The following is a 13,959-nucleotide window of genomic DNA, read 5'->3' as shown; positions in this document are numbered from 1 at the left end:
AGGGTTTTCCTAGTCTGTGACCGAAGAAAACCGTTCTGGGTGATTGTTGGTTGGGTTTTCTCGATGAAGGGAAGCCAATAGCGCCAAGGGCGTTGATTTGAGTAGTGGAGGAAGACATTTTTTATGTATATGAAATGGAAACATCAACAGAAATAAATAGCAGAGCATTAAACAAAAGTACAGTTCAAAATCAACATAAAAATCAAAAGAAAGGAAAAATATTAATCAGAAAAACTAAAAAAACACAGAGAACAAAGATCAAACATTCAACAAAGGACCAGAAACCATACCCTAGAGAGAGAATTTCTAGGGTTTAAGAGAATAGTATTAAAATAAATAATCTCGGTTTACCCATAAATATATGTTAGCGGGGAGAAGAAAGAGAGTGAAGAAGAAATCTTATTAGGATGTTGAATTTTTTGCAGAACGGGGAGAAGAAGATATCGCACAGAGGGATATTTTAGCCCTTGGCACAGAAATAAAATAAAACCTAAGACACATACGTGAATAACATTCTCAGAAATAAAACTCCAAAAATTACTGTTGATATTATAACATTACCCTCATTTAAAAATCATACCTCAACTAAACATAATTATCCTTCATCAAGAAACGAATATACCTGCTGAAAATACTAAATTTCTTGATTCAAACAGGCTTTAGTCAAGTGATCATTTGTGTATTTTACCCGATTAATTAATAGAAAAAGAGGGGAAGAGAGAGTTGAAAGTGAAAGAACAAAGACGACACAAAACATCGCTGTCTTAACCTCTGCATGCCTCAATACTCACTCCTAACTCTTTCTGTCTCACTCTCCCCATTGCTTCTCCTCCTCCTCCTTCTCTCTCTTTCAAACTTCGGGGTTCAGTGCCTTATCGGAGACCCGGAAAAAGGTCCCCAACTAATTGACTTTGCGTTACATTTCTGGGGGAAAAATAAAGTTTAAGAAGAAATGTACTCGGCTATTCGGTCGTTACCGTTGGATGGAAGGGTGGGAGATTATCAAGGGTCGCTTGATGGTACAAACTTGCCTGGCGATGCTTGTTTGGTCCTAACATCGGATCCCAAGCCCCGACTCCGATGGACTGCCGAGCTCCATGAACGCTTCGTCGATGCTGTTACTCAACTCGGCGGCCCTGACAGTAAGTTTCTCTTTTCTTTCTTGGTTTATAGGTCGTCTTTTCTTTGGGTTTGAACTTTAAAAATGTGAACCCCAACTCCCTTCTTTTAAACATTTGGATTTATATCACTTGATTTGATATAATGTGTTATATTAATGCTAATTAATGTTTATGCATTTTGAAATGTTTTTAGTTCTTTAGGGTTGATGGTTGAATTTTGGTTATTATGATAAAATTATGGACTTGATTTGATCATTGGATTCTTTTGAATTTATAGTTGAATTTTGTTTTCCTTTTTGTTGGTTTCTTGTCTTAGGTATTTGCTTTTGAGATTTGAGCTTCTTTTCCTAAAAAAAAATAGTTTGGAAACTCTTGTTTTTATCTAGTCATGTATCACAATTCATAAATTTTGTTTAATTTTAATCTCAGGTATTTTTTGCCTTATATGTAGCTATTTATTTATTGTTGAACCAATTGGAGTGTTGATTTGGGCTACATTTTTTTTTATAGAAGTTGGAGGTCTCATTAAAAACTCCCTTCGTATTCTTCCACATACTTAGAAATATGTTGAAGAACATTGGAAGGAAGAAAAGAGTGTCTCATATTTTATTAAACATAATACCAAGTACATATGGTAACACCGAACCCTCATACGGGAATAAAAGCCATTACAAAAACCATATCACCTAAAAATCTTTCAGCTTCGAACAAAAAGCCCCTAAGACAATAACCCTATTTCTAAAATACACCTGAAGATGAAAGATAACATTGCAAAATAAAAACCAATAATTACAACCACAAACTAAAAAAAACACCTCTGAATGCAACTGCCAAAAAAGTCACGACCCAATTGGAGGAACAAGCTCTAGTGAAACATCACAATCTTCAGGGACCCAAGAATTAGGTTTGAAAGAAGGCCCAACTTCATGCACCAATTTATTGAATAAATTTGCACCGACCTTCAACTCCAACATCTCATCAATTCTCCCTTGGGCCTTCGTGAGTATTTGAATTTTAGCTCGATCAAAAGACTTTGGAAACTCACAACTGTTGTCGACTGCTATTAACTTGCCCCATTTAGTTGCAATGTTTTTGAAGGTATCCCAATCCCAAGCATGGAAAGGAATACCTTCGCAAACTACCCACACACGACGGCACTCCACCACTAGGCTCTCCGACCAAGTTTCCACTCTGGAAAACCTCTCTGCTAGAAGCTCTAACTTATCATCCTTCACACTTCTCAACAAAACAGAGTCTTGAAAAACCAATAGAACTACATTACAGTAGCTCTTATTAGCGTGAAACCAACTAGTCCTTTGGCTTGTATTTGGTTAGCAAGATTACCAATCTTAATAAATTTCTTGCACCACCCCACAAGAAAGTTACTCAACACGTCAAGTTTATCTTCGTCCACAACGCCCCCAACTTCACAGTGTTTAATCCTCGAAATATCTTCCGACCCAGACTTACGTTGAACAACTGTCGAGGACTTTTGCCAATAAGACTGTCGGGATTTATATTTAGCCAAAGAGACTCTAATTTTACTGCTATAAATAAGATTACCATTCATCATTGAAATCGCTATCCTTGCTTCTTCAATTGTAGCATAGCGAATAAATCCAAAGCGAACCCATTCGAGTTCCTCTTTTTAAGAATGAAGGCATCAATAACTTGACCGTGTGTGCCAAAAATAAATCCAAGTCTCTTCCAATGTAACTTCTCCGGCAAGTTCTCAATGAATAGCGTAACGCATCCACTTCTATACCCATTACTACCATTTGTATGACCATCCTTCCTCCAATTTTGAAATCCATTTATTCTCCTTCTCGTTACTTCAGAAGATTTATCTTTGAACTGCCCCTTCGTGGTTATCCCCTTGGTTCCAATGTGATCACTATAATCGACTTTGAGTTAATTGTTAGCCACAAAAGTTCTTCATTGTGTCCTTTCGATGAAGAAGGTTATGTTGTTACCATGTTCTTCGTATCGACTTTGAGTTTATTGTCAGCCACAAAAGTTCTTCATTATAACCGTTGCAATGATTTAGAATCCGGTTCTCTATCGGTTCCGTTAACATCATTTTGGAAAGGATTATGACCACTAGGAACTTTACCTTATTGCTGTTGCCCCTCTCTCTACAAGATATCTGCCACGCCAATCCTATAGTTTCGAACTCTTGTTTAATATTATTTACAGAAATGGACTTCCTTCTTATACCTGTATTTACATATAAACAAATATGCATCAACTAGATCATTCATCGAGCTTGTTTTTGTTCAAATAGTGCGCCCCTCTCCATGTTGCTGGGCTACTTCTCTTGTGATAAAAATACTACCTAAAGGACAATACCTTGTTTTGGAGCCATTAGTTTCAATAATTAGGTCAGCAACTCTGCATACTTTTTTTGGGAGACAAACCAGAATAATTATGGTACTTTGTCTTGGCATGGGAAGAATATTCTTGATATTAGTGTTTTCTACTGAGTAAAAATAATGCCTAAGGATTAAGAGCAAAATCACTGTGTTTGTGCAGAAAGATACTTTATGTTGTTCAAACATTGGTTGTTAGAAATAATTGTACATACATCTTACCATGATTTTCTTTCCTTGTTTTTCAAAAAATGAAACGTTCCACGTAAATGAAATGCTTGGAGTGAAGTCATTTTTTTGTCTAAAGTGAATTTCTTGGAATATTGCTGATGTGGTAATCCATATGCTTCCAATTGCAATTATTATACTTGTCGAGAATTGATATCATATTGATTGTGTGAGGTCAATGATGTTTGAAACCAGCAGAAAAATAGTTGATTTTGGAATTATTTACAGACAAGACAGCAGCATAGTTGTATGAATGCAGTAAGAATCATTTGCATAACAACTTAAGAAAAATTATGAATGATTTTGTTATAGCCGATTGGCAGCTACTGTCTCTGTTAAACTTTCTTGCCGGAATCTTTATGTTTCATTCACCGCTGAGAAAAACGGCTCAAATGCTGGGAGTTGGAAGTTGGGATATTATTTCTGGGTGATAGATATTCAACCAGAGAATTAATGGTTATTATCATAACTTCTCTAATGATAACTGTGCCATTGTTTAATAAAATGTCTTATCTAGGCTGATCGCACATGCTTCTCTTGCATCTCCGAGTGATTTTATGTGAAGCAAACTTAGCAGATTGACAATGGCATCATAATAGTTAATGTTCATGCATTTTGTTATTCTGACGTTATAAATATCGATGTAACTTATTTTGTTTTGATATCCACTGCAGAAGCAACCCCTAAGACTATTATGAGAACAATGGGAGTAAAAAGCCTTACCCTCTATCACATGAAATCACATCTTCAGGTTTATTGTTACTGCCATCTCTTTGATGATGATTAAGTTTTTCCCTACTTTGAATTGCTGCCGTTATGTCTCCGGCCCATCTCTTTTATATGTCAAATATGGATCTTGATTTTCAACAATGATTTTATAATCTTATTCTCTGATTTTCTGTGCCCCCCCCCCCCTCAATGAATGTCGCATGTCAAAGTTTTCCCTTCACACTCTTGCCCCATACTTGCAGAAATATCGGCTGGGGAAGCAATCTGGCAAGGAATCAACTGATAACTTAAGGACGGTATGCGCTTAGTCTCTTCAAAATAACTATTTACTTTAGAGCATGCACATTCAATAACAAATATGATGACTTTGCCTTTTATAGTCTTGTATCTTTGATGTACTTATGGTTCCTGACCAAATAGCAAGCGATTTTACTGTTTTGACTCTGCCAAGAAGAGGCCATTTAAGAAAGGTCTCGATCGTATCCCCCTGTTTATTAAAATACTTCAAAGAAAGTAATTACACTCGGGAAGACTTAAAGTGCTAATTTTTGGGGTTTGACAAATGATTAAAATGTGAATTTCACTTTTTGACAATCTTGCCAATTAACTTGTCAACTGATAGATGCCAGACGATAAGCTATCCTATTCATAATTCATTGATAATTGGATGTGTCATTGGTGTTTCAGCCTCATGTGTCGCACAAAGTCAGGACACCGGTTCATCTACAACATCGTCATCGAGAATGGTAGCACAAGATTTGAATGAGTATGTTGTTTCTTCTCTTGTTTGACTATTTCTCTAGTTTCTTGGCCTTTAGATGAATTCTGAATTTCGTCTTCCTAACAACTGCAGATGGAAGTGCAACGACGACTACATGAACAGTTGGAGGTCGGTTATAGTTGCCTAGACTTAATTGGTTTTCTTCAGTTCTTGTACAGTTAATTATTGACCTGTAAATGCTACTTCGATAAAGTGAACTTTTCAAAAGCGGCTTGCCAAAATCGAAAATTTCAGTGACCTCATATGGGTGTTATTTTTAGGCACACTAATGGTTTGACTTAGAAGGTACAGCGTCGGCTTCAACTTCGGATTGAAGCACAAAGCAAATACCTACAGTCAATACTCGAGAAAGCCTGTAAAGCTTTGAATGACCAATCTGCTGCTTCCGCCGGTCTGGAAACCGCAAGAGAAGAGCTATCGGAACTGGCTATAAAGGTTTCCAATGATTGTCAAGTGATGATCCCTCATGGTAACATAAAACTGCCTTCCTTGTCTAAACTTGAAGTAGCTCTAGAGAACATCGTTACTTCCAATATGCCATGCCGGATCGGTGATTGCTCGGTCGAAAGCTGCCCGACTTCAAGCAGAAGCCCGGTTTCTCCAATGGGGGTTGGTTCACAGGCAGGTATTATGAAGAAGAGGGCGAGACCCGTGTTTGGTAACGGAGACCCATTGCCTTTGGATGGCAGTATCAGGGCAGAACTAGAATGGGGGATGCCTAATATTAGTTGAGTTTCACATTTCCACCTTAGAAATGGTACCTTGTCTCTTTTTATTATTCTTTTTGTTCTGTTAATCTAAACGTTTCTCTCTTTTCGCATGTATCAACTCTGTATATTGTTAGAGCCAGATCCTTTTATTAAACAATCTAGACGTTACCTTTTTATAATACAAAACTTCTTCTTTTTCTTTTAGAAAATAACTTTTTCCCCAAAGGTTAAGAAAATAACTTTTCCTTACTTCATTAGCAAAAGAATAATGTATTTATTGTTGGCTTAAATATAATATTTTAGTAAGGCTTGAACCATCAAACAGGTTCAATACTAAAAAACAATGGTGTTCTTCTTAAAGGATTCGAGCTCGAACATTTATGTCAGTAGAGTGTGTGCATTGTCAATAGATAAGAAATATTACGAACATGTATTATTTTATAATTTACTTCAGACAATTCAAAAAAAAATAATAATGCTTAGGACTTTTTTTTAAAATTCTATAAACTATTAGATGGTTTAATTGGATAAGATGTTAAATCTTTCAAAAAAAAAATAAAGTTTAGGTTTGAATTTTTGTGTTACAAATGGAATAAATTAATTTCAATAATATTTCGAATTTGATCAGCGACTTTTAACGTTGATTGTTTTAAGGGTAAACTATATGAATGGTCAATAAAGTTTGAGTAAGTTTTTATTTTTTCACTGAACTTTTAAAAGTTACAAGTTGGTCACTAACATTATTGATTTGTAACAAAATGATCACCGCCGTTAACCTTGTGACAGAAAATTGAGCTGGATCGTTAAACGCTTACCTAGACAGTCGAGTGCCACGCTGGAGAGCCCGTTTGACTCCTATTGACCGACTCTTCAATTAATTGCAACAGCTACTGCGTCAAAGCTTCACCCATTATTCCCTTTTTCCCTCGCTTCCAATGATTCCTCACACATCTTCATCAACAAGTTAATTACGCTCTCACTCTTCCTGGTCCGACACCATGAACAACTCTTCACCATTGCTTTCACTCTGTTTGGATTCTTTATCAGCGCCTCTTTCGCTCTTTCTTTCCCCAACACTTGCTCTATTCTCGCCGTTGCCATGCTCATATAGAACTACGAAAGATTCCAACTTTGACCCTTCTTTAAGCATATTCAGAACTCGTTTCTTACAGTTTCTTTACTTTGATCTCTTACACTATGTCCATCTTAGTCTTACTGTTTGTTGAAAAGAGGGAGGCTACCACAATGCACAGTACAAAAAGCATGGCCGTGGCTTCAAGCATTAATACATTGTCATGGTAAGTGGATTTGGCTCAATCGGTTTTAGTTTGGTTTTGGTTTTGGTTTTGGATTTTACTTGACGGTGACGGACTTGAAGCTACCGACGAGGGAGCTTCTTTTATGCAATCATTCGCCATCGGTTTCCTGCAAAGTCTTACATTTCCTTCGAAGGAATCGGCACCGAACTTGACCAGACTTTTTGGATTTGTCCTTCCAAGTTTTTAAGCGATAAGTTAAGGGATGTAAAAACTCTAAGATATTTCAATGGTGGGATGTAAGCATCAGATTGAGAAGAACAAATGGTGGGAAAATAAAGGGTGATAATTAGAAGGAAAAGGAAAGGAAGGAGGCGAACAACATCCATTACTGATCGAAAATAATAAAGCTTCAGATAGAAACGAGCCGCCACTAGGAGAAATCTTGTGGTTTTCTGAGTCTTTGTTTGGGAGTTGTGTTTTCTGTTAACAAAATGCAGCTTTGCCTTGCCAGTGAAGTGTATCGTGGCTTTGAGAGTATGTGGTGGCTAGCAAGTTATATCTAGGTCTAATAATAGAATCGACAATTGAGGTTTGAGATTGGAGAAAGTTTATGGGATTGAAATGCAGAAGAGTTAGACCTTCAACTTTGTTTTGATTTTGTCAATGTATGCCTTTGCCTTTGCTATTGATATTTTGGGGTTAAAGATTCAACTTCATCAAATGAAAATTATTAGCATAAGAAAAACAAGAATTTCCCCTCACAAACGCAAACACTTGGAGTATCACAGTGTTTTCAAACCATGGTCGTTTTCTTCTTTTTTTTCTTCGTCTTGTTAATCTTCAACTTCACAACATGATTTTGCATCGTAGACTCATTGTTGGCAGCTACTTATTCTCACAGTGTTTCCAGGTTGTTGTTTAGAGACACAACCATCGCTTTACCCTTACGCGCCACTTCTTGTCTTGTATTGTTATCCATCTCTAGTTTCTTCAACAGGTTTTAAAGCTCCATTGTTTTGTTTGTTGTTTTTTTTTTTTATCTCTTAGTGTTATATTTTGACCCAAATTATAATTGATAATTAAGTTAAATTTTATTATAATTATTTTAGGTAAATATTCTAATGATTAAGAATTCTTGATGATCAAGTATTTGACTTTATAAATAGAGATAATGTCATAACCTAATTAGTGGAGAGATGATTATTTTGAAGAGATGTAATCTTTCTGAGATCCCTGTAACTTTTTGGGTTTATGTTACAAATATAATTTTGTAGGGATTGAAAGATTTTTTGGATACACTTAGTTTTGGTATCTATACAGGGTTTTGGGATACATGTGATGTCATGTACTTGTACTCTTTACGTTCTCTATATCTATAGTGAATTATTGTTCATCTCGCCCGTGGAGGTAGGCAAGGCCGAACCACGTTAAATCTCATCTCCTGTGCATGTCTTATTTTATGTTGATATCGCTTTAATTATTTTTAAGCTTACATATTATAACACTTAGTTTATTTGCTTAAGTAAAACAGATGCATTCGACTCCCTTTGATTTAACAATACTGCAATTTGTTGTTTGCTTTATTCTTGTTGTAATAATCTCAATGAAGAGGAAGATAATGTTGCCGGGTTTTGACCGACGATTATTTTGTTAGTTAAATAGCTGAATTAAAACTCCGCATCACCATTTCATTATCTTAGTAATGTCTGTTAACGGTTGTTAATGTCGAGTGATCAATTTATTATAAATTAATAATTTTAGTGACTAATTTGTAACTTTCAAAAGTTTAGTGAGAAAATAAAAATTTACTCAAACTTTAATGATTATTCGTGTAGTTTACTCTTATTTTAAACTGGTGTGACACTTTATGTGAATGACGATTTGACAAAATTGTTCTGATTGATTTTTTGAAAAATTTGAAAACTTATTTAATTCTCAAGTAAAAATTATACAAACTTAAAATTAATTAAAAAATTAAATATTTAAAGAAATATTTAAAGAAATTATTAAAAATATAAAAATCCAAACATTTTAAAAATAAAAAAATAAAAAAATGATAAAGTATTTAAAACATGAAAAATAAAAAATATACAATTTATTCAAAAACTTATAGAAATCAATAAAAATAAAAAAATATTAAAAATATAAAAACTCTAAAGAATGGACAAAAATATAAAAAATTAAAATTAAAATATTCACAAAAGTATTAAACATATTTAAAAATAAAAAAAAAATCGAACATCTTTATTGAACAAATTCTCAATTACCTCTCACAAGCTCAAACTTAACATTTAATTGAACATAATTTTAATGAAATCAACGTTACATTTGAGTAACAATATCCTTTCGGATTTCATTTTACTATTTAAAAATTATGGGACAAATTTTGTTCCAATGCAGTGGTAATGAGGCTTATTCTTGATAACTTTAGTGTGCAACTTTAATTCATCATATTTTTTTAATAATGGTTGAATATAAAAAAATTCTAAATTATATCATTTTTATCTAAGTGATGTTTAAACTTTTTTTTTTGTCAATCTAAGTGTCTAATGTTATAAACGTTATCACTTTAGGTGCATCGACCATAACAGACGTTAAATTCTATTGTTAAGTGACACGTGTTACACTCAGATAATTTTAAAAATTTTATTTTATAAAAAATTAAAATATTATATTATTAAGAAAACTTTAATTTCTCTAAAAAAAATCTCAAACCCTTAAAAATCCTAAAATCAACCCTAATCCTAACCTTACATATCACTTATTTTGGTATTACAAGATTTACAAATCGCATGTTAGAATCAAAAATAAAAAGATGATAATCAGAGATGATGAATCAAAGACAACAGATTTAGTTAATATTAACGATCAACCGTTAATAGTTCAGATTATAGGTCAGATCGAATAGAGAACGAGTCAAAGGGTCTGGTTAACATGTACTATTAACAAGTCATGTCAAATTGGTCGAAGCAAACGTGTCAGTCAAATAGGTCTCGAGTCAGACTTGAAGGTGTTGGGGCAAGGCAACCCAGAGTAACTACCCAAACATAAATAGGCAGAGCAAGCCAGATGTACAAGGCTTGATAGTTGATTACAATTATTCATAATATATAAAGTAACGAAATTAGATGTACAAGGCTTGATAGTGTATTACAATTATTCATAAATATATAAAGTAATAATTTTTTATTCTAAACTCGAATCCTAGTTGAATATAACATCTTAAAAATAAGACTTAAATCGAACCTAATTTTTTAAAAAAAAAATTTGACTTGTTTGGGTCGGATTGAAACCCGTCATATTAGAGTCTCGTGCCTATTCCTAATTAGGTTCGCACGATCAAGCCAAACATTTAGGGAAAAATTGCAGGGCATACCCCTACACTTTCCTAGATTTAAAAAATGGGACACACAAGTTCAAATCGTGCTCAAAAGATCCCTAATTTCCCAAACCCCTCCAATGTGACCACATTGTCAACGGTTTAATCCTTTATAATTTTGATTTCCCAAACTCCTTTATAATTTAGTCCTTTAATGGGATACAGTTTAACGAGTTCATTGTGCTGCTATATCCATCTATCTCCTAATCAAACCTTCCTCCTCTCCTGATATTGTATGCACAGTGAACTTATTTTTGTTTCTTTTCCTTGTCTAAACAACATATAGCATGTCGAGTTAGAAGGAATTAATAAGTGTCTTTAATGGTGTTTTCAGACGTTGAAGATGGATTCACCGCTGCTCAAGGCCACTTTCGATACTATCATCGAAGCCTTCTTGTTTCTCGATAAGAATGGAGATGGAAAACTGAAGAAGGAAGACATGGAAGGCACTAAATGGAACTTCTTCATGGAAAAATGGCTTAGATTATGAACATAAAAAGTTTCCAATCACTGTACTATACATATAGAGTACAGTAGCAAAGCATACACACTACATTTAGTAGTGTACATTAATAAAAAACAAGAGCTTGCTTGTCCTGTATGGTACATGAGTGAGTTTCAATGTAATCCCAAAGCATGTATTCTCCTAACCAATGACAAAGAACAAGCATATCTCTGTTTCCATTCCTCCCTACCCTCCTTCCTTTGCCCTTCTACCATCATCAGGCTTTTGTCATTCCCATCCAGAATGCTCACAATCTGCCTCATGGTTGGCCTTAATTTCGGGTCAGATTGTGTGCAGGCGACTCCTAGTTTTGTCAGTCTCAGAACTTCTTCATTATTGTATTCCCCGTTCAGCCTGATGTCGACCAATTCCTTGAGCGGCCTTTTCTGTGTCTCGAAGTCATGTACTCGTTTCACCAACAATACCTCCGGCCGCCTAAAGTCGCCTGCCATATGTCCACTGATCACCTCGAGCACCACCACTCCAAAGCTATAGACATCAGCCATTGGGGTTGCTTCTCCATATTCCATGTATTCTGGTGACATGTAACCGAAAATTCCACAAACCGATCTGTTTTTGTTCGTGGATGCGTGATGGCCATGATCATTTCTTGTCAAGAACTCGGCAAGAGCGAAATTACTGAGTCGCGGATTCATGTTGGGATCAAGAATTATGGCTGAAGAGGTAATGTTTCTATGAATGACTTGTTCATCCCATTCCTCGTGCAGATAATGAATGGCTGAAGCAAGGGATTTGACAATGTTGTATCGGTGTTGCCATTGCAAAACAGAGCTGCCCCTTATTTTGTCGAAAAGGAGGTGACTCAACAGTCGATTCGCCGAGTAATCATATACGACGAGCATCTCACCTTGTTCAGTGCACCATCCACGGAGTTGAACCAGATTACGGTGGCGGAGCCTCGCCAAGTTTTGGAGTTCACTCGAAAACCTTGTCCGCAATGCAGGACATTTAGTCATGCCAAGCCTCTTCACAAGAATGTGCTGACGGTTGTCAAGGAAACCATGGTAAGCAGTTCCGAAGTCAAGCTCCGCCACCCTCCGTGATTCAGCGAAATTATCAGTGGCGGCAATGAGTTCCTTGAAAGGAATTTCCCTAGGAGTTTCGATCATAAAGAAGTTTGTCGGCCGACGACTGCTGTTGCTGGATAAACTGGAACCCTTGATTCCAAATTCAGCAGTTTCATACATAGTTTCTTCAGTGGCAGTCAAGTAGTTCGATGAAGCAAAAGAGACGGTAATGTCGATGCTGGCGGCAGTGGCGGGTGGGGTGGGAGTGGATGACCGGCTACTGGCGGTGCTCTTGCTTCCACTAGTGTTGGATGAAGATGACAATGTGATGTATAAAGGATGGGATTCAAATGATGGTAAAGCCGGAAGCTTCCCTGAAATATTACCGGAAAGAACTTCAACAACCCATTTCATATTAGGCCTCAAAAATGGATTATGAAGCGTGCAAAGCAGCCCTATATGAAGGAACTGTTCAACATCGGCTAGCCTGTAAGAACCATCGGCAAGTCGACTATCCCCTGCATGTAAAAGCCTCTGTTCATCGGACAACCTACGGATCCAATCAAGCAAAATGATTTGCTCATCGGGGAATGTAAGGTCCACCGCTCGCCGCCCCGAAACCACCTCCAAAACGACAATCCCAAAGCTGAAAACATCGGATTTGGCCGTCGTCACACTTCGTTTCTGAAAACTCTCTGGCGGGAGGTACCCGATTGTCCCACCGATCCTCGTCGTGTCAGCCAAACGAAATTGGTGTCTCTTCGTCGCCGGTGTCTTGATTTGGTGCTCGAGCTCATGCTCCAGCCACCGTGCCAACCCGAAGTCGCCGAGCCGGGCATTGTATTGCGAGTCGAGCATCACGTTGCTCGTTTTTACGTCGCGATGTATGATTTGAGTCTCCAGTTGTTCATGTAGATAAAACAAAGCAGCCGCCAAGCCGCCGACGATTTTCCTCCGGCGGTCCCAGTTTAAAGGCGGTGTCGCCATGTTTTCCGGCCTTCTAAAGAGTACTCTATCAAGGCTTCTGTTTGGCATATAGTCATACACCAAGAGCAACTGGTCTTCATGAACACACCAACCCCTTAACCGAACAAGATTCCTATGACGGAGATGAGCCACCGCCACCAGCTCCGCCGCAAAAGTCTTCTCAAACCTCTCCCCTTTCTCCGCCAAGCATTTCACTGCAACCACCGTTCCATCACTGGGTAAAACCGCTCTATAAACTTTGCCGAAACCCCCACTTCCAAGAATTTCATCTTCATGAAACCCATTAGACCCTATGTAAAGCTCGGCATAGCTAAAAATCCTGGGATTCTCTCCGCCGACTTTCTCCGACATCTGAACTCCTTCAAGGTCATGGAAAACACTCGATTGGTGTCTCCTCGGCTTACCATGATGACAAAAATGAAACCATCTGGACTCATAGAGGCGGCGCAAGGCATCCCCAACGAAACCAAGAACATGACTCCCACAACTACGGTGTGGGTGTCTGTTGGCTTCGGTTTTAACAACTTTTCCAGCTTTGGGGTAGTCCGAAGGGGCGATATCATTGAAATCAGCTGGTAAAATGAAGCAAAGTCGATTTACCTTCATGGTAACGAAGATAAAACCTAGATGAACATGAAAGGGAAGATGATTAGAGAAAAATGAATGAAAATTAATATCTGGGTTATTTAATATATGAGTTCGATATTTGAAAAGGGGGATTTTATTGAGTGGATTTATTCAACGTTCTTAGGTTTGCATGGTTGAATCGGATTGCTAAAAGGGTTTATCAAAATTGGAAGCTACCGTCCCCTTTGGTGATGAAACCAAATAAAGGAAGAATCTTATTTTTTTCGAAATCAGAT

General features: G+C 36.8%; 2 protein-coding genes across 2 annotated transcripts; one reads left to right on the top strand and one right to left on the bottom strand.

The window, feature by feature from the left end:
- Positions 1-952: 952 nt before the first annotated feature.
- Positions 953-5,960, top strand: LOC120178357 (protein PHR1-LIKE 3-like). Its single transcript, XM_039184217.1, has 6 exons — positions 953-1,142; positions 4,393-4,469; positions 4,690-4,740; positions 5,131-5,234; positions 5,291-5,336; positions 5,511-5,960. Exons 1-6 carry the CDS (start codon positions 953-955, stop codon positions 5,958-5,960), a joined length of 918 nt encoding a protein of 305 aa, XP_039040148.1.
- A 5,142-nt stretch (positions 5,961-11,102) lies between these two features.
- On the bottom strand, positions 11,103-13,720 carry LOC120178365 (receptor like protein kinase S.2-like). The gene has a single exon (XM_039184224.1). It carries the CDS (start codon positions 13,700-13,702, stop codon positions 11,195-11,197), a length of 2,508 nt encoding a protein of 835 aa, XP_039040155.1. The 5' UTR covers positions 13,703-13,720; the 3' UTR covers positions 11,103-11,194.
- Between the last annotated feature and the right edge of the window lie 239 nt (positions 13,721-13,959).

This window comes from Hibiscus syriacus, unplaced genomic scaffold, assembly GCF_006381635.1.
Source record: "Hibiscus syriacus cultivar Baekdansim isolate YM2019G1 unplaced genomic scaffold, ASM638163v2 tig00112347_pilon, whole genome shotgun sequence".
NCBI classification, from domain to species: domain Eukaryota; kingdom Viridiplantae; phylum Streptophyta; class Magnoliopsida; order Malvales; family Malvaceae; genus Hibiscus; species Hibiscus syriacus.
Note: the sequence above shows the minus strand (reverse complement) of the source record. Positions and strands in the feature narration are given on the sequence as shown.

What these genes read in the sequence shown, in the direction of transcription:
- LOC120178357 (XM_039184217.1), top strand. Translation starts at nt 953, where the DNA reads ATGTACTCGGCTATTCGGTCGTTACCGTTGGATGGAAGGGTGGGAGAT. An exon ending in TCAACTCGGCGGCCCTGACA is followed by an intron (nt 1,143 to 4,392) that starts GTAAGTTTCTCT and finishes TATCCACTGCAG; the next exon opens with AAGCAACCCCTAAGACTATT. An exon ending in ACATGAAATCACATCTTCAG is followed by an intron (nt 4,470 to 4,689) that starts GTTTATTGTTAC and finishes CCATACTTGCAG; the next exon opens with AAATATCGGCTGGGGAAGCA.
- LOC120178365 (XM_039184224.1), bottom strand. Translation starts at nt 13,702, where the DNA reads ATGAAGGTAAATCGACTTTGCTTCATTTTACCAGCTGATTTCAATGAT.